We start from the raw sequence: 26838 nt of genomic DNA, 5'->3' as shown, positions 1-26838 counted from the left end.
ACAACTCTTTATCTTGGGTGTAGAGATTGCTGGGAAAAAGAAAAAAAAAAAATCGAAAAACAAGAAAAAGAAAAGGAGGAGGAGGTGGAGGAAGAAGGAGGAAGAAAAACAACAACAACAACATCAACAATAAGAGACCTATAACAAAAGTTGGAATCGGTAATCAAAAACCTCCCAATAGAGAAAAGCCCAAGACCAGAAGCCTTCCCTGGTGAATTCTACTAAACATTTAAAGAATTAACACCAATCCTTTTCAAATGCTTTCAAAAAACAGAAGAGTAGAGAACACTTCCTAACTCATTCTATGAGGCCAGCGTTACCCTAACCAAAGCCAAAGATAACTGCAAAACAAACAAAACAAAACAAAACCCCAAAACAAAAAATAAAACAAAAAAACACCCCCCAAAACAACAGACCAATATGCCTTAAGAGGATAAATGCAGAAACTCTCAACATAATATTAGCAAACTGAATCCAACAGCATATTTAAAAAATGGTAAATACCACACGATCAAGTAGAATTGTCTCAGTAATGCAACTCGTTCAAAATAAGAAAATCCACGTAACTGGGGCACCTGGGTGGCTCAGTCATTAAGCATCTGCCTTGGGCTCACGTCATGCTAGCATGGTCTTGGGATTGAGTCTTGCATGAGCCCAGCATCAACCCTGCATGAACTTTGCATCAGGCTCCCTGCTCAGCAGGAAGCCTGTTTCTCCCTCTCCCACTCCCCCTGCTTCCCTGCTTGTGTTCCCTCTCTCGCTGTCTCTCTGTCATATAAATAAATAAATAAAATCTTTATTTTAAAAAAAAGGAAGATCAATGTAATTAATATGCCACATTAAAGAATGAAGGAAAAAACATGCAATCATCTCTATGAATAAAAAAGAGTTACCTGATAAAACCCATTATTCTTTCACGATAAAAACACTCAAAAAGCGGGGCACCTGGGTGGCTCAGTGGGTTAAGCCATTGCCTTTGGCCCAGGTCATGATCCCAGGGTCTTGGGATCGAGCCCTGCGTCGGGCTCTCTGCTCAGTGGGGAGCCTGCTTCCCCCCCCCCCCCCGCCTGTCTCTCTGCCTACTTGTGATCTCTGTCTGTCAAATAAATAAAATAAAATAAAAATTAAAAAAAAAAAACACTCAAAAAGCTAAGAACAGAAGGGCGCTTCCACAAAATGGTAAAGGATCTTCATAAAAAACCCCACAGCTAACATCATACTCAATAAACACTGAAAGCTTTCTCCCTAATAACAAGGTAAGAACTAAGAAACTCTTACTATTGCTTAAAGAGAGCAGGGAGGGAGATCCTATAGCAGTAACGTTCAATAACTAAAATATACATTCTAGGGTGCCTGGATGGCTAGGTGGGTTAAGCCACTGCCTTTGGCTCAGGTCATGATCCCAGGGTCCTGGGATCTAGCCCCACATCAGTCTCCCTGCTTCTCCCTCTGCCCCTGCTTATGTGCTCTCTCTCACTCTCTCTCAAATATATTTCTAAAAATATATAAACTGATTAATAATTATAAAAGTGACATTTTAAAAAATCGCCATTTGACAACCACTGTAATTATTTGAGGCAACAATTATCAATGGATATGAGAGGTATCTATTGGATAAGAAACAAAATATTTACATAAACTCAAACTTCCTACTAGATACTTATTATTTCCATAGGAAAAATGTTATTAACTTTACAGTGAAGAAACTTAGCTGGAACCGTAACTGATCAAAATTAACTTCACCAATAATGGGAAAACAGACATTTTTCTATTGAATATACAGATTCAACTGTGTATGTGACTCCTGACATCATGCACTGGGAAGGACACAATCTCTGGGGTATTCTTGCCCCAACTACATAATCATGAGGAAGCCAAGCTTGATGAAACATCAGAAAAATTTAAATTAATAAACACCACAAAATAACTGGCCTGTATCTGTATGTTTCAAAATAACAAAATCATGAAAGATTGAAAGGTCTCCAGAAGAGTTCCAGATTAAAGTAGACTAAAGTAGACAACTAAACAAAATGCATGATCCTGGGAGATTTTCTTTGAATATCAGTGAAGATAATGATGAAATTGCCTGAAGTCCAAAGAGCAAATATTAGCATTATATCAATATTAAGGTCCTGGTTTTGATAATTGTATGGTGGTTATATAAGAGAATGTATTTGCTCTTAGGAACTATACACTCACTGAAGTATTTTGGGGTAAAAAGGTTTCCTGTCTGCAACTTATCAAATGGTTGAAGAAAATGTAAGTATTTAAACTTATGTACATATATATAAAGAAAGATTATAAAGCAGATGTGATAAAATGTAACATTTGGGAAAATCTGAATGAAGGGCATAAAGAACTTCCTTCTACCATTTTTGCAACTTTAAGTCTGACATATTTTAAAATAAAGTAAAACAAACAAAAAAGACCTGTGACCTTTTGACAATCCCTTAGGTATAGATTTGGATTTGGGAGAGCAACCATGTTATTAACCAAGATCTCACTAAGGCTGCAAAGACCCAGGGCCTTATAATGGTGCAGGCTGTGTCTGGATGGAATTAGATTTTTTAAGACTCTCCCTGACCACCTCAAAATTCTTCAGGAATTTGCAAGAATATTCCTGTAAGGATTTAGAAGTACCTGCTGGCAATGAGCCCATCACTCTGATTGTAGCATCACAGGTATAGAAAGAAGCAGTCTGCCACAAAATATTGCTTTTTTTCAGAAACAGTACGTCAACAGAGAATGCTACTATGGCCCAGTCACTGTGAAGAGTGCTATCTATATACTGTCCTACTGAATGCTCTCAACGCCAGTATAATCTCTGTCTTAAAATGAGGAAGAAAACTTAAAAGCCAAAATATCTAAGTGGGGAGGAGGAAAAGGGAGATGGCAATAATAAAATAAGTTTAATTGGATTGTTACAAAGATTTAATGGGGTAATATTTCTCAAAGACACAATTAGAACATTGCCAAGCATATATAAAAAAACAATACCTAAATGTCTGTTAAATTAATACAAATAAAAATGTCCCAAAGATCATAATGCTAAATGTTACAGCTGGGCTCAAACTGAGACGGACTCCAAGGTTCATATTCTTAGCCACTAGGCCTTTACTGTCTCATCGCTTTAAGAGTTACTGGATTGTTCAACTTTCACCTACCCTTCCAAAGTAAATCAACATGATAACCAATCTGTCAGGTCACAACGATCTATGACGAAGGTGTGAACCAGCAAGTTGGTTAGGATGGCACAGCAAGTTGGCATGGGTCTCAAGTGCCCAAACTGCACGCTATTTCCCAGACAGCATACACCAGTTACCAAAAACATGTTGATGCCTGTCCCAAGCTGCTGCCAAGAAAAGTACAAAGTGTTTCCTAAGCCACCAGTGATCCGTAAGACTCTATTCAAGGGGGTCTCCATTTTCAATCTGAAAAGTTTCCTTTGCTTGAGAAATTGGCCAAAATGTGGGTAAATGCACTTTACTTGAATTACACTCATTTGCCAAGTCCTTTTCTTTTAATGGGCTTCTAAGTGCAGTCAAAGCCCTCTTACTTTTAACAACAGGTCAGAGTCAAAGAGTATGTTCAACAGACTCATAGAACATAATGGTATTTTGGCTTGTACAAGATTTTGCAACAAAATCTGTAAAGCAGAACTAGGACTCAATCATCAAAATCTCTCTCTCCACCAAGTTATCAGAAAGTGATATTTGATGCAAACAATCAACAGAAACTACTAGAAACTGTACCACCTTGGGGATAGAGTCACGGGAAAAGACAGATCTTTTTTTTTTTTTTTTTTTTAAAGATTTTATTTATTATTTCACAGACTGAGAGAGAGAGAGGGGGAAGCAGGCCCCCCGCCGAGCAGAGAGCCCGATATGGGACTCGATCCCAGGACTCTGAGACCACGACCCGAGTGGAAGGCAGAGGCTTAACCCACTGAACCACCCAGGCGCCCGAAAAGACAGATCTTGAATGTCACTTAATTCTTTAAAATTGCATCTATGGCTATTAACATTACAAAACACCAAGCTTTACTTTTAGCTTATTTAAGTGCACTGTTCTGAAGGAAGTAATGTCATAAGGAATACATACTCTCACAAACTGCACACATAAATGCCTTGGGAAACTTACTCAATTATAGCAAGGTTTTTCCTTTGCTCTAGTTTACATTGCATTTCTTCAGATTAAGTCCCAAGAAGTACATCTCTCACTTCATTGTGGTGACTCTACTAATTCTTAACTTTCAAAACAGAGAGCCAGGTTAATTTTAGAAAAAATACAATAATCTCTCCTGAAATGAAAAGCTAACAATGACATTTCCATTATATCCCAGAACATGATTAAAGTCAAACTCTCGAAGCCTAACTGCTCTAGAAGCATAGCTACAATGACTTCAAAATGCACATTTCTCTTAATGTATGATTTTTGCTTTTTTTATACATATAGTATACAACATGAGTATGAAAGAATGCACACCAAAATGTTTGTTAGGTGGAAGGATAAATGTGATTTACTTTTTCTTAAATATGCTCCTTAACTTTTAAAAAATTTTTTACAGGGCAACTGGGTGGCTCAGTGGGTTAGGCATCTGCCTTTGGCTTGGGTCATGATCCCAGAGTCCTGGGATCGAGCCCTGTGTTAGGCTCCTTGCTCAGAGGGAAGTCTGCTTCTCCCTTTTCCTCTACTGCTCCCCTTGCTTATGCTCTCTCTACCTCTCTCTCTCTGTCAAATGAATGAATACAATCTAAAAAAAAGTTTTTTTAACTTAAAAAAATAAAAATTTTTTTACAAAAATGTTATTTATAAGTTTTTAAAATGACCATAAATATATACAGTAAGAAAAGATTAGTCCTAAATAAGTTCTCACATAAGAGACCATATATAAGAATACACAAAAAATAATAATACATACATAATATATATTTTGTGTATGTCTGTTTTTATATATACTATATATATATAATGAACATGTCACATATAGGAATAAAAAGCTTCAATTACTCTCCTTTCTTAACTAGAAAGCAATCTTACAAATGTTCCAGTCTTAACTTCTGACCGGTTTAGCAATGCTGTAAGTAGCTTTTAGACCACATCAGGAATAAATGCAAAGACATCATTAGTCAACACTTTCCTACTCATTAAAATTGCATAGCATTTCCCCCAAGACTTCAGTACAAAAATAACTTGCCAATGTGTTTGATACTACCTATTATTAAAACAGAATTATTTCTCAATGGAAACTGAATTTTATTCTACATCCTAATTTTCTTTAATCTCCCTCAATGTCTCATCAGAAAATTTCTTTTTCCTCCCTCTTTAATAAATGGTAGAACTTCTCACACTTTTATTATTTAGGCTTTTAGTATTCATGCTTATTCCAAACTGAAAAAACTTATCTTTACCACTGAAATGCACCTTAAAAAAAAGAAATTTATTCTTAAAATGAGGATATTTATTATTCCCATCTTAAAATGCTTAAGGATCAACCATTACAGAAAAAAAAAGTTAAATGTTTTTTAGTCATTTCTTTGCCCTATGCGGTTACATTGTAATTTCAAGTCAGAATCTTCAGTATTGGTATACAGAAAACAAAAATGCAAATACAAGAACCTATTTCCTACCCCATGACAGGTCCAATACAAAAAGACAGTCTCTTTGCTTTCAAGGGTAGCTTCAGTAACAGATAAGCAACTTTCCCCATTCTCTTGTTACAGCTGAAGTATCTCATTCAATGTTCATTCCAGAAGTACTGGGTATCATTTTATTGTTTCTCAAGTTAGCTTTCTTTTTTTTTTTTAAAGATTTTATTTATTTATTTATTTGACAGAGAGAAATCACAAGTAGTTGGAGAGGCAGGCAGAGAGAGAGAGAGGGAAGTAGGCTCCCTGCTGAGCAGAGAGCCCGATGCGGGACTCGATCCCAGGACCCTGAGACCATGACCTGAGCCGAAGGCAGCGGCTTAACCCACTGAGCCACCCAGGCGTCCCTCAAGTTAGCTTTCATTATGTCCTATTTATATGTGGTGGCACACACATCTCAATTTTTCAGTTCAAAATTATGAGATGTTAAAGGACATATAAACTACTCGAGTCATTTAGTAAGAGACAGGCATCCAAAACATCATGCAACCATCACAAACCCAGAGCAGCAAAATCCAAATTCATAGAAGGATGTGTTCAATAGGCCCTATGTGTTAATTTTTGGCAATATGACAATGAATAAAGGCCCAAAAGCTTTTTAATCACCAAGTTAAAATTATTATTCCCAGGGTAACTAAAGTTCAAGGCAGAAATATATTGGTGACTGCCAAAGAACATAAGCTACCACAATGAAACTATATTAGGGGACCAGCATAGGTCCGCCCTCCCAGTTCTGAGCAAGACACATTCAGGAGAGAGATGGTCTCTGTTCCCTTTATCATCTATAAAACCAGAAGGTGGTTCCAAATGTTCATATGTTGACATTTTAAATACAAATACTCGTTCACTTCTGGGTTCCAATCCCCATCCTTTAAGTGCCAGATATAATAATCAGAAAGAACTTTCATGTAATCTCCTTCAACTCACCCCTTGGGGCAATCACCACTTTATGATCTGAGACAGATTTTCTAATACTCTATACTAAGGGTGATTTCAGATCATAGGCCTAGAAAAACTTTATTAAGCTTTCTTCAGATTAGACAAATCTTTCTTTGCTTGTACTTCAAGGACCTTAAGGAAACTTGTTTCCCCACAAGGCTCAACTGCTAAATTCAAGACAAGTTTGCATAAACTGAATTTTAAGCTGAAAACATTCAGTCTCTATTAGGAGGTACAGGTGAAAGTGAAAAAGAGGGGCACAAAAGATGAATGAGATTAACACTTTTTTCCACTTAATCAAATTTTAGATAATTAAGATCTTAATTCAGAATTTCTACCTTGTGAAAAACAATATAATTTCTTGACTAAGATTGAAGACAATTACCCACCTCATTTTTTACTGCTACCATCTCTATTTTGGCCACAAGAGTGAACACAAGGGTCCTTAAGAAACACATTCCATTAACTTTAACTCAACTATGTTTATTGCCACAAAGGAAAAACACACATACTTCTGCTGCAAGGAAAGAAAAGTCAACCCAAACTCTATCATCTGTGGAGATGATACTGAATTAAAAAACAGAAGACGGAGCTTACAGTTTGGGATACTCCTTTTACTCCTTATTCAGATCAAAACTTCTCTGTGCCTGAGGTTACTCCTTTGTGAAACAGCGATATTAACATCATCCTTCCTTAAAGTCAAAGGGTTCTTGTAAGAATCAAGAAAATATGGGGCGCCTGGGTGGCTCAGTGGGTTAAGCCGCTGCCTTCAGCTCAGGTCATGATCTCAGGGTCCTGGGATCGAGCCCCGCATCGGGCTCCTTGCTCAGCGGGGAGCCTGCTTCTCTCTCTGCCTCTGCCTGCTTGTGATCTCTGTCTCTCTCTCTCTCTGTCAAATAAATAAATAAAAACCTTTAAAAAAATATATATATATGAAGATTTTTTTTAAAATAAAAAATTATAACAAAGATTATATATTACAGTTGGGGCTCTTCTCACATATTATTTAATTATATTTGTGAGCCTTAAACACCGAAAAGCCATTATTTTAATGACTTTAAGATCTCATTCAACAAGTATTTCTTATGTAAATCTGTTATTTACATGCCACTCACTAGGCCCTGTTGAGATATTACATACAAGTTTAAGTATGTTACACAGGTATACTCAGTTTGTTGTGTAAATAACATAGCCAGGAAGGTAAATTTTGATAAATAAAAATAGGATGAAAGTATGAAACATAATTGCATTACTAAATATCTTATAACACAAGGCATGTCTTACAAAAGTTACACGTTACAACATTGTACTTGCACAATTAAATGGATTTTCCCCCAAACATAAGCTCCTTATACTTTTTATATAGAAAAGTGTGGTTTGGACCCCCAAAGTACACTTAATCTTTAAATACTTCAAAGATCAGTTTCATCCTACAACTTGTCTCTAGATTTTGCCCTCCTCCAACATCCCCCAAAATGTCTGCTGAAAATAACTCACAAAACAAACAAAAACCCCTAAATTCAGAGCACTCATGGGGGTGCCTTCAATACTCCCCATTAATATAATTTTAGAGGCTGTATGTGAAAACTGAATTTCTGCTGCGTTCAATGTAAGTACAGATTCAGCTCAAGGGCAGCCTAACAATTCTACTGGGCTGAGTGGGCAATAAATATAATTAACTCTTTTCATATGCAAAGCAATTTGACTCATGACTAGGTTTACTAAGGATGACAGAAGAAAATAACACACAAATAAACACAAAATAAGCAGGGAGAACTTAATAAGCAAATTAGATTACTGCCTCCTTTCATCAAATGGGCAAAAAAGAATCTATCCCAGAGTTAATTATTGTGAGGAATCCCTAAAGATAATGGGTTTTAGTACAACTAAGGAATGAGTAAAATAATTTCATTCAAAAATCAAATAAAATAATTAAAACCAAGTGGTAAACTTTTCACTTTCCAAGTGATATAACAGTCACAACTATGTATTCATTGTTTCACTTACTTAGCCCATCAGGAACTATTTAATGCATACATATATGCATCATGAATTATATTACATTCTAAGGATACAATAAGGAAAAAATCAGACATGACCCCACTGACTTCCCAGAGCTTACAATGTGGTGTAATAAACAAGGTGGAAATAAACAAGGAAATAAATAATTTCTAAAAGCAGTTTCTCAACAAAGGGAGGGGGCCACACTATTTTTAAGAACTATAATAAAAAAGCACTTCACAGCAAATATTTATATTCCAAATAAATAGGTCAAAGCCCCTGAAAAGGAAAGAAGCCACGTTCTGCTGACTAGGTGCAAAGCTCTTCCAATGACATTCCTTCTATGTTTCATCTCCATCTAGTCCAGGAATGTTAGATTACAAATATGACAGACACCAGACCTCACCTACTAGCATCTCATCTGATTCTGATTCTTCCTTCATTATCCACAATCATATCTTTCAAACACAAGTTCTCATTTGTCAACCCCTTTTCCGTTAAGCACTATCTCCCTGACCTTTTGAAGTTTAAACATAACACAAGCGTGCCCTAAGTAGGCAAAGAGTTGAAATATTTTGAACTGTAGGCAAAGAGTTGAAATATTTCATGCCCAAGAGAGGAAGGAGAAAAGTGAAGCTGTGTCAGAGGAGTAGGCCTAACAGTGCTAAGGTGCATTTCCAGCTTCAAATGGGCTGAGAGGTAAAGTCCACATCTTAAATAATGAAATAGCTTCACTTACAAAGTGTATTATGAAGCCAAAAGTTGCTCTGGAAGAGAAAGATCACCAGAACACTTGTCCCTACCCTTTTTATTCCTGGCGAAGACAAATCAAACTTCCAAATCTATATAACCAGACTGCAATTAGTAATACGACACAACAGTCATCACCTTATTGATTCCCTTCACTATTTTTTAAGTAAACTCTACGCCCACTGTGGGGCTGGAACTCATGATTCCAAGAGTCACATGCTCTACTGACTTAGCCAGCCAGGTACTCCTACCTTCGCTATTTTTAATATTTTACCTTTCCTTTGTTTGTTTTTCAAGCTTTCTTAGTGTTAAAATTAATTTGGGTAGCATTTTACTTCTCTAAATTGTGTAAACTTAATTAATATTGTATTATTTTTTTCAGTAATTGTTTGAAACTTCAAATATCTAGTACAATGCCCTCAACAATATACCTATTCTCAGAGTAGAGAAAAACTGATTGAAATTATGTGCTAAAAATTTTTTCTAGGACCTAGTCACCTAATTTTTTTTTTAAAGATTTTATTTATTTATTTGAGAAAAAGAGAGAGCATGAGCTGGGGGGAGGGAGTAGAGCAGAGGGAGAGGGAGAAGCAGACTCCCTGCTGAGTGAGGAGCCTGATGTGGGACTTGATCCCAGGACCCTGAGATCATGACCTGAGCTGAAGGCAGACGCCCAACTGACTGAGCCACTGAGGTGTCCCTAATCACCCCATTTTAAAAACTGGTTTCAAAGAACTCAAGGAAACAAAACACCTGATGCTTTAGAGTTCTACAAACAATTCAAATTATATGTAAAATATATAAATATGTATATATTTTAAGACTTTTTTTTTACTTATGGGATAGCCTGGTGGTCGGTTAAGCATCTGCCTTCAGCCTGGGTCATGATCTCGGGGTCCTTGGATCCAGCCCCACATCAAGCTCCCAGCTATAAATCTTTTTTAAGGAAGTTTTTTTCAGAGAGAAAGAGAGAGAGAGCACTGAGCAGAGGGAGCAGCAGAGGGAGGAGAAAGAGACTCCCTAATGCGCAGGGAGCCCAACATGGGGCTCACAGGAAGCTCAATCCCAAGACTCTGAGATCATGAAACCCAAGAGTCAGATGCTTTAACCAACTGAGCCACCCAGATGCCCCATTTGTTATTTTTAAGAATAATAATAAGCACCCACCCATCAAATGTAAAATTTCAAACATACAGGCCATCATGAAACATGTTCATCATGTAACTGTGGACATTAGCCATCATGAAACTGACCATGGAGACAGTGGAATGAAGTTTCTCTTACCATCCCTATGCACATATGAAACTTAGGGAACTTCTTGAAATGTGTCACTGACTGGGAAAACCAGAGCTCTACACAGTGCCTTTTGTTACTACAGGGGCATACATGTCCACTCACGTAACACTAAATCAGTGAACACACTAATACAGCACCTTGCATATCTGGCTCCACTAATTGTCACAATAAGCTCAGGTGCACCTGCTTAGTATATTCTCTCATTACAAAAAGTAACTCAAAAATGCTCAGCAAAAATATAACAAGTCGGGGTGCCTGGGTGGCTCATTCGTTAAGCATCTACCTTAGGCTCAGGTCACAATCCCAGGGTCCTGGGATCAAGTCCCACATTGGGCTCCCTACTCAGCGGGAAGCCTGTTTCTCCCTCTCCCACTTCCCCTTGCTTCTGTTCCCTCTCTTGCTGTGTCTTTGTCAAATAAATAAATCAAATATTTAAAAAAAATTTTTTTTAAACATATAACATAGTTTTTGAGTATAGCTGATAGTGATTTGAACTTCAAAAAAATCTCTTACAGACTTTATAAGACTCTAAATAATTTACTTTTATTTTTTAGCGACTGTACAATCAAAAGAAAATGAAATACTGAGGCTGACACATTTGTGTTCGATGTAAGGTATATCTAAAAAAGCATTCAACTGTTAAAAATGTTTGAATACATTGATCTTATCCAACATGCTCGTTTTATAGTTGAGAAAAAGATCTAAGAAATGAGGAAATCAAGTGACTTACTTATGGTCATAGATGTAGAGAGACAGAGGTGGAATTAGAATTTTCATTACACTACATGGTCCTATTTAACAAAGTTCTTGTTCTAGAATTAAGTAAGGCTTCTATTAGGAGAATTTTACTTTCTCCCAAACACCTTACAAACTTATAGATGTATTTCACACAACTGTTAATTGAGGCTAAGGTATTATGAAGCCTCAAGTATTATGAAGTCTGTACCATGTCCAATGTAGCTTACATTCTGAGAAGGTAAGTCACGTTGAAAAATTACAATGAAAGATTTTTGTAAAAATGGGAGAAAGTGATACAAAGGGTACAAACTTGCAGTTATAAGAATAAGCTCTGAAGACCTAATAATGCACAACATGGTGACTATAGTAACAGGGTATTGTAGCCTTCAATGTTGCTGAGAGTAGATCTTAAGCTTTCTTACCCCACTCCCCAAAAAGTTAACTATGTAAGGTAATGAATGTGTCCATTATCTATCTTGATTTTGATAACAGTTCCATAATGTATATGTATATCAAATCATGACACTGTTAAGTTTAAACATATACAATTATAGAGAACCCAGATATGGACCCTCAAATCTATGGTCAACTAATCTTTGACAAAGCAGGAAAGAATATCCAATGTAAAAAAGATAGTCTCTGCAACAAATGGTGTTGGGAAAATTGGACGGTCACATGCAGAAGAATGAAACTGGACCATTTCCTTACACCATACTCAAATGGATGAAAAATCTGAATGTGAGAGAGGAATCCCATCAAAATCCTAGAGAACAGGCAGCAACCTCTTTGACCTCAGCCGCAACAAGTTCTGGCCAAACATGTCTCCAAAGGCAAGGGAAACAAAGGCAATAATGAACTATTGGGACTTCAAGATACAGAGCTTTGCACAACAAAGGAAACAATCAACAAAACCAAAAGACAACCTACAGAATTGGAGAAGATATTTATAAATGTCCTAACAGGTAAAGGGCTAATGTCCACAAAATTTATAAAGAACTTACAAACTCAAAACTTCCAGAAGAACAAGTAATCCAAGAAATGGTGAGAAGAAATGAAGGGACATTTCTCCAGACATACAAACGGCCAAAAGACACATGAAAAAATGCTCAACAACACTCAGGATCAGGGAAATACAAATCACAACCACAATGAGATACCACCTCACACCAGTCAGAATGGCTAAAATTAACAAGTTAGAAAACAACAGATGTTGGCAAGGATGCAGAGAAAGGGGAACCCTCTTACACTGCTGATGGGAATGCAAGCTGGTACAGCCACTCTGGAATGAGGTTCCTCAAAAAGCTAAAAATAGAGCTACCCTATGACCCAGCAATTGCACTAGTAGGTATTTAACCCAAAGATATAAATGTAGCAATCCGAATGGGCACTTACATCCCATTGTTTATAGCAGCAATACCTACAATAGTCAAACTATGGAAAGATGCCCAATGACAGATGAATGGATAAAGCGATATATATATACAATGGAACTTTACTCAGCCATCAAAAAAATGAAATCTTGCCGTTTGCAACGAAGAGGATGGAACTGGAGGGTATTAGGCTAAGTGAAATAAGTCAATCAGAGAAACAATTATCATGATTTCACTCTTATGGAATTTAAGAAACAAAACAGTAGCATAGAGGAAGGGAGGGAAAGATAAAATAAGAAGAAATCAGAGAGGGAGACAAACCATAAGAGGTTCTTTTTTAAAGATTTTATTTATTCATTTGAGAGACAGAGAGCACGAACAAGGCGAGAGAGGCAGAGGGAGAAGCAGACTCCCTGCTGAGCCAGGAGCCCGATGTGGGGCTTGACCGTGATCTGGAGATCACAACCTGAGCCAAAGACAGTGGCTTAATCATCTGAGCCACTCAAGCGCCTCAAGAGACGCTTAATCATAGGGAACAAACTGAGGGTTGCTGGAGGGAGGGGGGTTGGGGGGTAATGGGGTGATGGTCATTAAGAAGGGCATGTGATATAATGAGCACTGGGTGTAGGCACCCCTCTACAATACTCTTCAAAAAAAAAAAAAAAAAAAACAATCAGGGGCACCTGGGTGGCTCAGTGGGTTAAGGCCTCTGCCTTCGGCTCGGGTCATGATCCCAGGGTCCTGGGATGGAGCCCCACGTCGGGCTCTCTGCTCCGCAGGGAGCCTTCTTCCTCCCCTCTCTCTCTCTGCCTGCCTCTCTGTCTACTTGTGACTTCTCTGTGTCAAATAAATAAAATCTTTAAAAAAAAAAAAATCAGTGTTACAGGGAAGAAAAGAGGAGGAGCTGTTCAAGATGTAAAAAGATTAGAGACAAAAACAAATGCAATGTCTAAATGCTGAATATGTCCTAATTTGGGGGAAAAAAAAAGCTATAAAAGAGGCACCTGTGTGGCTCAGTTGGTTAAGCAACTGCCTTTGGCTCAGGTCATAAGTGGGGAGCTGCTTCTCCCTTTCCTTCCATCTGCTTGTGCTCCCTCTCTCTCAAATAACAAACAAATACAATTTTAAAAAATAGCTATAAATACAAGACATTCTGAGGATAATTGGTAGATTCTGATTAAGGACTAGAGTTAGTAGTGATAATGGTATTTGCATATTGAAGTGTCAGGATGTCTGTACTCTCATTTAAGCAAATATTTATACACACACACACAACTGATGGGTATTCAAAGTTTGTTGTGTTAGAGTCTTTCAATTTTTCAATATGCCTGAAAATTGTCATTAAAAATGTTTAAAAGAAGAATTAGATATAATCTTGACAATGATTTAATCCATTTTCTTCTTTTAACCACGTAAGAAACTGAGCCCAAAGTACCACAGCTAATGCAGGCCTTTTCTCAAGACCTTAAAACTGATGCAGGTCTGTACAATCTTAGCACAAACTCATTCCATGTGGCAGAAAACTAAGACACAAGAGACAAAAACTGATCTGAGACAAACACATACATACAATAAAAAAGTTGTATGTGTGGTTTTTTAAAAAGTAATCTTTACACCCAACGTGGGGCTCGAACTCATGATCCCAAGATCAAGTGCTGGATGTTCTTGCGACCGAGCCAGCCAGGTGCCCCTCATGCATGTAAAAAAAAGTTAAACACATTTCTTACACTTAATATGTGACAATATGATTAAAAACTGCAAAAGAATAAAAATCTGTTAAAGATTGTAAGAACTTAGTACATCAGAATTTTATATAAAATAACCTCAGAATGCAGCATTAAATGGGAAAGTTTGTTAGATGCACCAAAACAAAAACAAAAACAAAAACAAAAAACCACTTAAATAGTATCACCTATACTGTCTCCCAACTTGGTCTATTTTTTTTTTTAAAGATTTTATTTATTTATTTGACAGAGAGAGACCACAAGTAGGCATAGAGGCAGGCAGAGAGAGAGAGAGGAGGAAGCAGGCTCCCCGCCGAGCAGAGAGCCCGATGCGGGACTCGATCCCAGGACCCCAAGATCACGACCCGAGCGGAAGGCAGCGGCCCAACCCACTGAGCCACCCAGGCACCCCGCAACTTGGTCTATTAGTAATGGCAATTCTGCCTTCACAAAATCTGATAACATAACTTAATAACTTCACATTTCACCTACCCCATCCACAAACTTCTTGCCAGTCCCCCCAGATGCCATGTTTTCTCATATTTCTATACAAGTAATTTCCTCTACATACAATTTCCTCTTCTGCTTTTCTTCCAGCTTCTTCTAAGACCAACTACTTATACCACCTCTTCAGTGAAGTTTTCTGACTCTGCTCCCCACTACTCCCTGAATTTCCATATTATTTTTTCATTGTATAGAAGCTTTTAAAACTTTTCCTAATTAAACATGTGATTCCTCCATTAGATTATAATCCACTTGATATCATAGAGCAGGTCTTATTTGTATCTGTTTATAGTTAGCTTCAAGTGCTGGCAATTAGAAATAATGGAGGCTGGCTATTTTTAAAAGTTTCAGGAAGGATCTCACCTAAAAAAGTGTTTGCCCTGAGTTAAAAGTGATAGTTTACCATAAAGCGTAACTGAGTGATCTGAGTCTAGATTCTGCCCCTTTGATATAAAGTCACATAGTCCAAAGCACGGAAACTATCTGAACTGATCCAAATAGGTCTGCTTTTGCTTATACCTAGGAGCCAATTACAGTAAATGCAAAAAATTATTTAAAGGGTTTCCTGTGAGGACTTGATCAGAAAAGTCCAAAAATCATTAACTCATTATTTAGTCAAGTCTTTGACAAATATGTATCAAGACCTCACTCCCACTCAACTAAAATTCACTTAAAATGACTCTGACACATTAAGATTTTTTTTTCTTTAGACATCTAACTTCAACAGAAATTCTACTTCTGAAAACACAGCTATAATGGAACTGCCTAAAAGTTTTATTGACAACATGCAAAAAATGGCATTATAATGCCCAATGTATACTCGGCAATATTTAACCGCTCAGCTCAATATATGGAATATATTCAAAAACAAACTTGATTCTTACTGACTGCAAGTCAAAGTAGCTGATGCAAGGTGAAAACATGCTGATTGTTCTTGGCCAACACACATGCATCTTTAAGTACATACGCGTTAGTAAAGTCTCAACCTATGGTCCTTGAACTACCAGAGAACCATGAGGAGCTTGTTGGTAGCCTAGTATGCCCGATAAGCAGAAGCAGAAAGCTGGGTAGGGATGGTGAGGGGCGGCGGGAAGAATCAGGTGCAATGGTCCACCAAATGAAGATAAACCATTCAGGTGGTCTGCAGTAAGGAAAAATGAAGAGAATCACTAAATCAGCAAATTGATCATCATGTCCAATTAATATGATCATGTTGCTAAATGAAGTCAACATAATGCTTTCTTGAAACAAGAGAAGACGGGGCGCCTAGGTGGCTCAGTGGATTAAAGCCTCTGCCTTTGGCTCAGGTCATGATCTTAGGGTCCTAAGATCGAGCCCCGCATCGGGCTCTCGGCTCAGCTTGCTCTCTCTCTCTCTCTCTCCCTGCCTCTCTGCCTACTTGTGATCTCTGTCAAATAAATAAAATCTTTAAAAAAAAGAAACCAGAGAAGAAAGTGTTTTGGTCAAAAACCACAAGAGAGATTAATTGATTTATTAATATAACAGTACAAGTTCCTTATTATAAGTGATTAACACTCAATACACACTTTTTAAAAAAAGATTTTATTTATTTATTTGACAGAGAAAGAGAGAGAGAGATCACAAGTAGGCAGAGAGGCAGGCAGAGAGAGGAAGGGAAGCAGGCTCCCCAGCCACCCATGATCCCAGGACCCCGAGATCGTGACCTGAGCCGAAGGCAGAGGCTTTAACCCACTGACCCACCCAGGTGTCCCCTCAATAATCATTCTTATCAGAAGGCTCACCTGAGTTTAGTACTACTAGCAAGATGCTGCCAAAGCTTTGCATTTACAGTAAAAAATCAGATAAATTTAAAAATAAAATCCATCTATTAAAATTGAGAGGTGTTAGAGACTAGGGCTATCAAAAAATCAGAAGAATGAAGATCCTCATCATTTCTAATGGCTTAAAGATTTTAAAGATTCTATTCATAGCATACGGTACTAGCAAATGATTTCTAAATACAGTCAGAGATGAAAAAAAGAGTCCGTTTAATATCCATAGCAAGAATCTTTAAAAAATGCCATTCCAACATAAATTCCAAGACAATACTGACTGGGAAGAAACATCAACCCTTTATATGCTAGAAAATTGAGAACAAAAGGGGACTAGCCCAACAGAAGGTAGCTTATTCAGTAGGGGCTACAACATCCCATGTCAATTTTTAATATAAAGTCAAGTGCTTAAATCTCATCCCAAAGAGCATTCTCCATATCTTAGTATCTTCCAACTGTAGCACCCCTGACCTAAATTCAGTTCTCATAACCTACCAAACTTACCTAACCAGAATTCCACTGTATTTCCAACCTATAGCTTCTTGCTGCCTTATTTTCCTTTAGGTCTTTCCCCACAGATCTACTCCTCCTGGTAAAATCAAGCACCTTCTACTTTACATCTAGTAAATGCCTCCTGGGGTGCTTGGGTGACTCAGTTAAGTGTCAGAATTTCGGATTTCAACTCAGGTCATGATCTCAAGGTCATGGGATTGAACCCCACATCGGGATCCCTGCTCATCAAGGAGTCTGCTAGAGTTTCGATCTCTCTCTCTTCCCCACTTTCCCGTTTCTTTCTCTCTCAAGTAAATCCTAAAAAAAAAAAAAAAAAGGAAATACCTCCTATTTCACAGTACATCTCTCTCCAATTGGTATAAAATTTTATGCACTCTGCTTATAAAAGAAAGCCTCAGAGCTACCAACGCTGAAAATATGAAAAAATTTTACTTCCACTGTTACATTTGGGATAAGCACAGACTAAATCTTCAGTCCTCCTCATGCTCAATTCTGCTTCATTTTTAATTATAGACTCAGTCCTAAGAGTAGAAGCATAAGAAAATTCAGTAAACCACCTCGTTAGATGATGTGTAGTATGGAACACTGAAAATACATAAAGAGGAGACAATGATATTCTTGGTGAAGAAAGAAACAAGGTTTTTGTAGAGAAATGTGTTTGTTCTAACATACACTAACCTCAAAAGAGCTACTGGAGGGGTGCATGGGTGGCTCAATGGGTTAAAGCCTCTTGCCTTCACCTCGGGTCATGATCCTGGGGTCCTGGAATCTAGCCCCACATCAGGCTCTCTGCTTGGCGGGGAGTCTGCTTCCCCTTCTCTCTGCCTGCCTCTATGCCTGCTCGTGATCTCTATCAAATAAATAAATAAAATATTAAAAAAAAAAAAGAGCTACTGGAATATTCTGGGGTTGAATGCTCAAGAAGTCTATCTTGAGTTTGGTTGTGATATACTACAGGTAGAATTTCTGCAAACACCACACCAGAATAAGTTAACAAACCAAGTTATTTTCTGAAATTGTAAGAATGGTGTGTTCAAATACAATCAGATCTATAAATTTCAAAGGCAGATGACAGGACTGATTTCCTGTTTCCCAATAATTCAACAAAATTGAGAATACTGACCATCTAGTATGGTCAGGCCCTGATTAGAGGTAATCACCTCATTTCTCCATCTTCTATGAAATTTTGACAACTCAATTCTTAGTACTTTCCTTCCCTCTTTACTTACTTATAAGTAGTCGTTTATTTTTATACCTTCAGTCAACCTCCCCCAGCTGACTCCAAAATCCACATTCATAACCTGAATATCTAGGAGGTCCATACCTAAACTTCTGCACCATCCAACACAAAGTCCCAACTTTGCCTTTACTGAAAGGCAAACTATAGATTGCCCAAGATAGCTCTTTCTTATTCCCCAAAATCTGCCAGGCCATCTCAATATTCCTGGTTATCCAGATTCACAAATACGGGATTATAGATCTTCCTCGACCGATAATAGGTTACATCCCAATACACCCATCATAAATTGAAAACTATAAATTCTAAGTTGAAAATGCATTTAAGGGGTGCCTGGGTGGCTCAGCTGGTTAAGTGTCTGCCTTCCGCTCAGGTCATGATCTCAGAGTCCTGAGATCCAGAACCGCATCGGGATCCCTGCTCAGCAGGGAGTGTTTCTCCCTCTCCTCTTGCTCGCTCTCTCTGTCTCATAAAAAATCTTCAAAAATAACAAAGAAATTACATTTAACACAACTAACCTATAAAACATCAAAGCTTAGCCTAGCCTACCTTAAATATGCACAGAACACTTACATTAGTCTATAGTCAGGCAAAATCATTTAACATAAAGCTTATTTTATACTGAAGTGTCAAATATCATAAAATTTATTGAATGTTATACTGAAAAACAGAATAGTAAGTCTATTGGTTGCTAACCCTTATGACCACATAGCTGACTGGGAGCTGCAGCTTGCTGCCACTGCCTGGCATCACAAGAGAGTCCCATACCACCTATCACCAGCTACAGAGAAGATCTAAATTTAAACCGTGAAGTATGGTTTCTACTGAATGTGTATGTATCCCTTTGTACCATCATAAAATTGTAAGGTGAGCCATTATAAGTCAGGGGACTGTCTGTACTTTATTTTCTTTTATGTATTATTATATCCAATAAATTACCAACTCATGTCATTTTTTTCCTATTGGGTTCCTCCATTTAGTCTCTTTCCACTATAAGCAATCCTGTACCAGTGCTTCTCCAACTTTAATACGCATAGGAACCATTTGAAAATCTTGTTAAAAATGCAGATTCTGATTTATTAGGTCTTGGGTGGGGCCTGAGATTCTGTTCTTCTAACATATTCCCGGGTTCCTGCAAAGCTGCTGGTCCACGGACCATATCTTTGAGTAGCTCAGATCACTACTTTCTTTTATTCCCTCGGGACTTGCACAGTTTATCCTATGGTATATTTATCTGTTTACATAGTGTTTTATAGTTATTTCATGTATGCATATTTTATTATGCTTTCCTAAAAAAGGATTTGGGCATACTCAAGAAATAAGATCATGATTCCTTTTTTTGGAACAAGAGCAACATATTGTGGGTATTCAATGCCTGTTGATTGTAAAATACTTGTGCAGAAAATATAACAATCACCTCTTGATTAAGAAGTTGAAGTAGGTTTATGGATTACTCTCATCAACTTTTTAAAAAGCATTTCATTGCTAATCAACCTTATCCCCATATACAGAAAAGAAACTTAAAACAGCTTTCTATTCATAGTTAAGAAAGCAAATTGTTAGTTAAGTCAGACTGTGAATTATTGGTTTTAGATTTATTCTTTCTCCATCAGTGAAGAATTAAATACATTTAAAACAAAAACTAGAAACCCAGGCAGCAAAAGAAAAAATAAATTGGACTCCATTAAAATTAAAAACTTTTATGTATCAAAGGACATCATCAAGAGAGTGTAAAGACAGGGGAGGAGGGGAGCAGCAGGAGTGGCAGAGGCAGAGGGACAAGCAGACTCTACCAAGGGCAGAGCCAGATGCAGGACTCGATCTCATGACTCTGAAATCATGAGAGTCAGATGCTTAACTGAGTGAGCCACCCAAATGCCCCCTGGGGGGAAAAAAGTAAAAAGACAACCCAAAAATGGGAGAAAATATTTGCAAATCATCCCTGTGATATGGATTTAATGTACAGAATATATAGAGATCTCCCACAACCAACAACAACAACAAAAACCCAAAATAACCCAATTAAAAAATAGCCAAAGGGCTTAAACAGACGTTTCTCCAAAGAAGATAAACAAATGTCCAAGAAGAACATTAAAAGATGCTCAACATTACTAGTCATTAGGGAAATGCAAACCAAAACCACAGTGAGATAGCACTTCATACCAACTACAATGGCTATAATTTTAAAAATGGGAGATTAGTGTGGGTGAACATATGGAGAAACTGAAACACTTGTAATGTTGCTCCTAGAATGTAAAACAATGCAGCTACTGTGGTAAAGTCTGGCAGTTCCTCCAAAAGGTAGACCATTTAACCTAGCAAGAACTACCATATAACCTAGCAATTCCACTCTTAGGTATATTATAACCCAAAGACTCAAAAACAGGGACTCAAACAGCTCTTTGTACACTGAAGTTCATAGCCACTTATAATAAACAAAAAGTAGGAACAGCCCAAATGTCCATCAATAGTAGAATGGATAAACAAAATGTGGTATATACATACAATGGAATATTATTCAGCCATAAAAACAATGAGGTACTGATATTTAATACCACTGGATGAACCCAGACATTATGCTAAGTGAAATAGACCACAAACAAAAGAATAAATATTCTACTATTCCACTTATATGAAATATCTAGACTTGATAAATTCATAGAGACAAAACCTTTAGAAGTTAACAGGGGTTGGGAGAGAGGAGCAGCAGTATTGCTTAATGGATCCAGAGTTTCTGCTGGGAGAGATGAAAAATTTTGGAAATACATAGTGGTGATGGTTGCACACTGAATTATACACTTAATGCCACTGAATTATACACTTAAAAATGGTTAAAACGGCAAATTTTATATGTACTGTATCACAAGCTAAAAAATGAATCTGGAAAAAAAGAGAAACTTTTTAGTACAGCTCTGAGTTCAAGTTTCTGACTATTTGTAAGCTATGTGATGTTAAGCAAGTTATTTAATTTCTCCCAGCTTCAATCCATCCATAAAATAGAGATATTATCCAACTCCCAGAGTTGTTGAAGACTAAATGAGAAAATAATCACTTAGCACAACACTTCTTACATAACAAATACTGGGTAAATGGTAGTTAATATTACTCAAAAACTACCATTAATCAAGTAGGTAGACTATAAGGTTGCTATAAATGAATACCCAAAAAAATTCCATGATATTCTCATGACATTCTGAAATAAAGAAATGAATGCACAGCAGTCAGTTATCCTGCTGTAAACCTGGAAACTTATATGACCACCAAGGGTTAGTCCTCTTGGGATATTACTGAACCTAAGAATAAATGACAAACCCAGAAAGTAAGAACCTACTTTGTACATTATTGTGTTCATTAAAGAGGTGAACAAAATTTAAAAGGAAAAAAAAAAAAAAAAGCTAGTTAGCTCTCTCAACTAATCTCATTTTACTGTTTTCCCCACATATATATATATATATATATAATTTATTTATTTATTTATTTATTTATTTTAAAGATTTTATTTATTTATTTGACAGAGAGAGATCACAAGTAGGCAGAGAGGCAGGCAGAGAGAGAGAGGAGGAAGCAGGCTCCCTACTGAGCAGAGAGCCCGATGCGGGACTCGATCCCAGGACCCTGAGATCATGACCTGAGCCGAAGGCAGCGGCTTAACCCACTGAGCCACCCAGGCGCCCTATTTTTTATTTATTTAAGATTTTATTTATTTATTTGACAGAGACACAGCAAGACAGGGAACAGAAGCAGAGGGAGTGGGAGAGGGAGAAGCAGGCTTCCCACTGAGCAGAGAGACCAATCCCAGCACCCTGGAATAATGACCTGAGCTGAAGACAGAAGCTTAACAACTGAGCCACTCAGATGCCCTGTCATGTATTTGTTTTTAAAATCATGAGATTTAATTCATTAGCCAATGCCATGGACTAACATAAAGCCTTGTCTAAAGGCCCTCAGTTCCAACCCCAGCATCACAGTATCACTATAATAAGGCAGAGAACCACACAGAATATGCTGTTAAAAAATGTTCTAGGATTTCTGAAAATAAATAAATTGGAAAAATAAATAAATTTAAAAAAAATGTTCTAGGAGCATGGAAGCTTGGAGTGAACTGCTAAATAATTGCATATAATGTATATAATATAGTTGTCTTGATGAAAATTAGGCATTTAAAAAACTCAAACTCACAAACAATTCTAGGCAAAGTATACCAGAGGAAAATACTACAAATGATTCCAAAATAACATGTAACACAAATCTTAAAATGTAAATTAAGCAATTTCCGTATCCTAAGGTCTTTTGCAAAAATTTCCCAAATTCCTTTAAAGAAGTAAATCACCAAGTAAGGAAGTTTTTCCTCATGTACCACAACTAACTTGCATACATAAGAGACCTAGATCCAGAGGGAAAGGGAAAGTACAGTATCTCAACCAAAAAGGTTTTTAAAAAAGTCATTTTTTTTTTACTAAGACTAGCTAATCCTCAAGAGTCAAATCAATCTAAAATGGTGAGATTCAATAATACTGTGAATGTAATTAGAAAGGTCATGAAAAGCATCAGAAGACTTTATTTTTACTTCATGTTGATAAAAGAATTTTTCATAACCCAAATATCCTGATTAAAACTATGAACGATTATGTTTGAAAAGCGAATGATCTGTGCCAACACGCTTAGGAAAAATAGTTTTTCTCTTCTCAACAAAAACCTACTAATAAAAGCAAAAACTATTTAATGTGTTAACCTGAAACACTCACCTGAGCTAATTCCTTTAAACCACAATTAACTCTTAACTATCATGACAATAATGACAAATAAAGGCTTCCATAATTAAATTCCAGAAACAATCCTTTTATCCCACACAGCTCCTTCCTCCATCCCAGTTACATCAGGCCCACACTTCCTCTTCAGGAGAAAATAAGGAGGTTTGATAGTTGGTGTTTCTTTTTTCTAAACTTTACTTTGGAAAGGTACAGCACAGCTTAAAGTCTAGAGAACTCAGTTCTCAAGGAAACTGATACTAGGGCTATCTCACTAGACACCACTGGCAATAAATTAGCAGAAGCTAAGACTTCATGCTTTCAAAGACCCATGCTAATAATGCCTGGCTGGTCATAAGTCAGGTTACCAAAGGCTTAACGAAATTGGCTCAAGTTCATTACCAAGAAGGGAAAGATGTTTATTACAAATTTTGAGTGCAAAAAAATCAAATTTAATTGAAACTAAACACTACCTATAGCACGTCCTAATATATTTTGGTACCATTAGTGATCACCTCAATTGCAGGCAGAATCACTGTGACCCCCCCCATCTGACCTCACCACAGAGCTGTTTTAAAATCATACCCTTTTTATCTCCTGCTTTGTTATCACTGAGGATCTCACTGTTAATGCGCCACCAAATAATGCTATGACATGAAATGCACTATTAAATACCATTTGCACATACAAGTTTTTTTCAAGACACACTTCACTGAACTCTTAAACTATCTGCCCAGATTTAATCATACAGGAAACCCACAGATTTTAATGAGGTGGCATGGCAAAATATCATGTAATTCAGGAAATTCATCAGCCAAATGTTAGGTATACACAGTTTATAAGTGGAGCTCAAGTGAGAGGGCAAGCAACTGGTCTAAAGCTAGTATAAGAAAAAGTTGTAGACCCTCTCATCCCCAAACGACTTAGTTTAGGAACTTATAAATACGCCCCACATTCTAAGACATCTAACAGAAGGTTGGAACAAAACCAACACAGTCATCTTTGCTATTCCTAGCTGTTTCTTCTTTCACTAAAACATTCTGCCCTCTCCACAAGCTACAGAGTGGACTCAGGCAACGATCATTTAAGCCAAGGTAGAATTAATTTTCTTATTACACCGCTATACTACAATGCCGACTGAATAAGAAAGCTCGCCTCAGCAAACCATTTACGATAAATCAGAAGTGCGTTCCGTGTTAGAAAACTTTTAAAGTACTGATCCTACGAAGCTAAGTCGGACTCTTGTATTTGTGCTTTTATCCTACACATTTTCCTTTACGTAAGGCGGATAGGAATTTGACTAGCCCACCCCGACAGCAAACTGGCCCAGCACCCGCACGCTGTAGCAAGAAGCCACGTTTTCCTCGGGCGGACTGTTTCCCAACCCCTCCTTAAAATAATGCGTGTGGCCACTTGAGACTTCCCCGGCCAAGCTCCAGAAACTTGCAGGTTTAAATGGCCAAACTGGAACCAACCAGGGCAGCTGTCATCTGAAACTCAGGAAAGCTGAGACCAGCCAACTCTGCTGAACGAGGAAGGGTGCGGAGAGATGTGGCGGGGCCCGTCGGAGGGAATGCATTAGGCTCCCCTCCCCAAGCCCCCCCCCCCATCAATTCGCTTTTCTGCAACCCCAGCGCCGCCATCCTGTTCCTGAATAATTAAACGGGCTGGGGAGGGAGTGAGGTGGCCAAGAAAGGCAGTTTCTGGTCCGAGTTTCCCGAGCCGAGGCGGTGGGGTCTAGAGGCCGAGGGCTACATCCCCGGCATGCGAAGGACTTTCCTCAGGGGCCGGGAGGGCAGGGGGCGACCCCGCGGCCGGCGGGGCGGCCGGAAGCGGAGCGCGGGGAGTGACGTGGAGGAGGGGATGACAAAGGGGCGCGGGGGCCCCGGCCGCGCGGCCCGCGGGCCCGCAGGGGCCGGGACAGGTGGCCGGGCCTGGCCGGGAACAATGGGGGGCCGAGGCTGCCCCCTGGCGCTCACCTACCTCCGGTGCCCTCCGAGTTCTCGTTGAGGCTGCCCGAGGAGTCGTGCTGGGCGCCCACACACCCGCCCATGGGGGCCCCCGGCGCCTCGTCCGCCACCTCCGGGCGCTCGTCCGGCCCGCCGCCGCCTCTGCCTCCTCAGGCGCCGCCGCAGCCACCGAGCCCCGGACAGGCGCGGCGCTTCTCTCGCCCGCCGCGGCCCAGCCTCCGCCCCCCTCGCCGCTCCACCCACCGCCTTGGCTCGGCCCCTTCCTCCGCGCCCACTTCTACCTCAGCCCCCCGGCCGCCCGCCCGGCAGGCCTGGCCCGCGCGCCGCCCTCGCCTCCGGCTCGGCCCCGCCAGGCCAGGGCTGGCCCATCCCGGGCGGGCCACAGCGCCCGCCTCGCCCCCTCACACCTCCGCACACCCAGGCGGCTATCTTAACCACTCTAGCTGCCAGCCCGCCCGGGCCGCCGGCAGCTCCGCCCTCCCCCTCGGCGAACGCAGTACGCAGACCGAGGACTACAGCTCCCAGCAGGCGCCGGGGGCCCCGCAGAGCGTTGTGGGTATGAGAAGTCAACTTCAGGCTAATCTCTCTTGGCAGCCTGAAGCTGAATTCTGAACAAAAGTAGCACTGAACTGTCACTGTGGGACGTGCAAACCTAAAGAATTAAGGGCTCCCCCAAAAAAGGGTCTCGGGCTCTCCACGACTACATATCCCAGAAAGCCCTGCGCGCGGGTTCTCCTTCCGGCTAGTTTCTCCTGACTTCCTGGCAGCCCCAGGCGACTGAGACCGGGACGGAAACTCAGAGGTAACTCTTCACTCGTCAGTGATCCTGCGTGTGAGACCGATTTCCGCACATGCGCAGTGGTTGCCTCAGAGCCTAGTCTGCACCTAGGTAGCGGCACGGTTGGTCAGCGAATGTCTGCGGCTAGGGACAGATGTTCAAGACAGGTGGGTTCTAGATACGTTGGGAGGACTTGGGGCTCAGAAGTGGGAGGGGCCAACAAGCGAAAGAAGCTCCGGCAAGGGAAAGGCTGTGAGAGCTTGGGCATCACAGAAGTGAGGGGTTTGGAAATTTCGTTGGGGAAAGTGGGTTTCTGGAGGTGAGTTAACTATAGTGCTGTCTGTACGCACCACGAACTGTGAGGAGCTGAGAGACGAATGGGAACCTGTGTATATTGGATATTGAGCCCCTCGTATTCATTCGTTCAGGAAATACTTGTTTTTTAAACTTCCAGCCTCTGCCAGCCTAAGCACTAGGAATCAGCTCCGAGCATTACAAGGAAGGACTCTGTTATCATAGTGCTTAATTCTAGTGGTGGGAAAACAGATACTAGCCAAAAGAGTAGACGCTAAGAAGTACCGCAGCTGGAGACCTGCAGACTCCTAGTGAAGTCTGCCTTCAGCTCTGTGTGAATTTTGTCAGGTCTGTTAGCGCCCGCTAACCCAAAACCACCAGGTACATACTGATTGAACAAGTTGAGTTTATTATCGGTTGCAGTGAGAGGGAATACGCACCAAGAGAAATTAATCATAGGCGTCTCGGTAAGAGTTGTTAGGTGATTTAAGAGAGGGTTTAAGGAAATGAGGCTTTACTCTGGATTAGATACTGT

General features: G+C 39.2%; 1 protein-coding gene across 1 annotated transcript in view; it reads right to left on the bottom strand.

Annotated features, from left to right (window-relative positions):
- The window catches only part of LOC122892865 (ubiquitin domain-containing protein 2), a 60812-nt gene extending 35448 nt beyond the window's left edge, over window positions 1-25364 (bottom strand). Inside the window, exon 1 of the mRNA XM_044229484.1 lies at window positions 25245-25364. Within this exon, the coding sequence (XP_044085419.1) occupies window positions 25245-25314 (70 nt within the window). The 5' untranslated portion in view covers window positions 25315-25364. The remainder of the gene's footprint in view (window positions 1-25244) is intronic.
- Between the last annotated feature and the right edge of the window lie 1474 nt (window positions 25365-26838).

Source organism: Neovison vison, chromosome 1, assembly GCF_020171115.1.
Source record: "Neovison vison isolate M4711 chromosome 1, ASM_NN_V1, whole genome shotgun sequence".
Lineage (NCBI taxonomy): Eukaryota > Metazoa > Chordata > Mammalia > Carnivora > Mustelidae > Neogale > Neogale vison.
The sequence above is the reverse complement of the archived record's forward strand: the minus strand, read 5'-3'. Positions and strand labels throughout refer to the sequence as shown.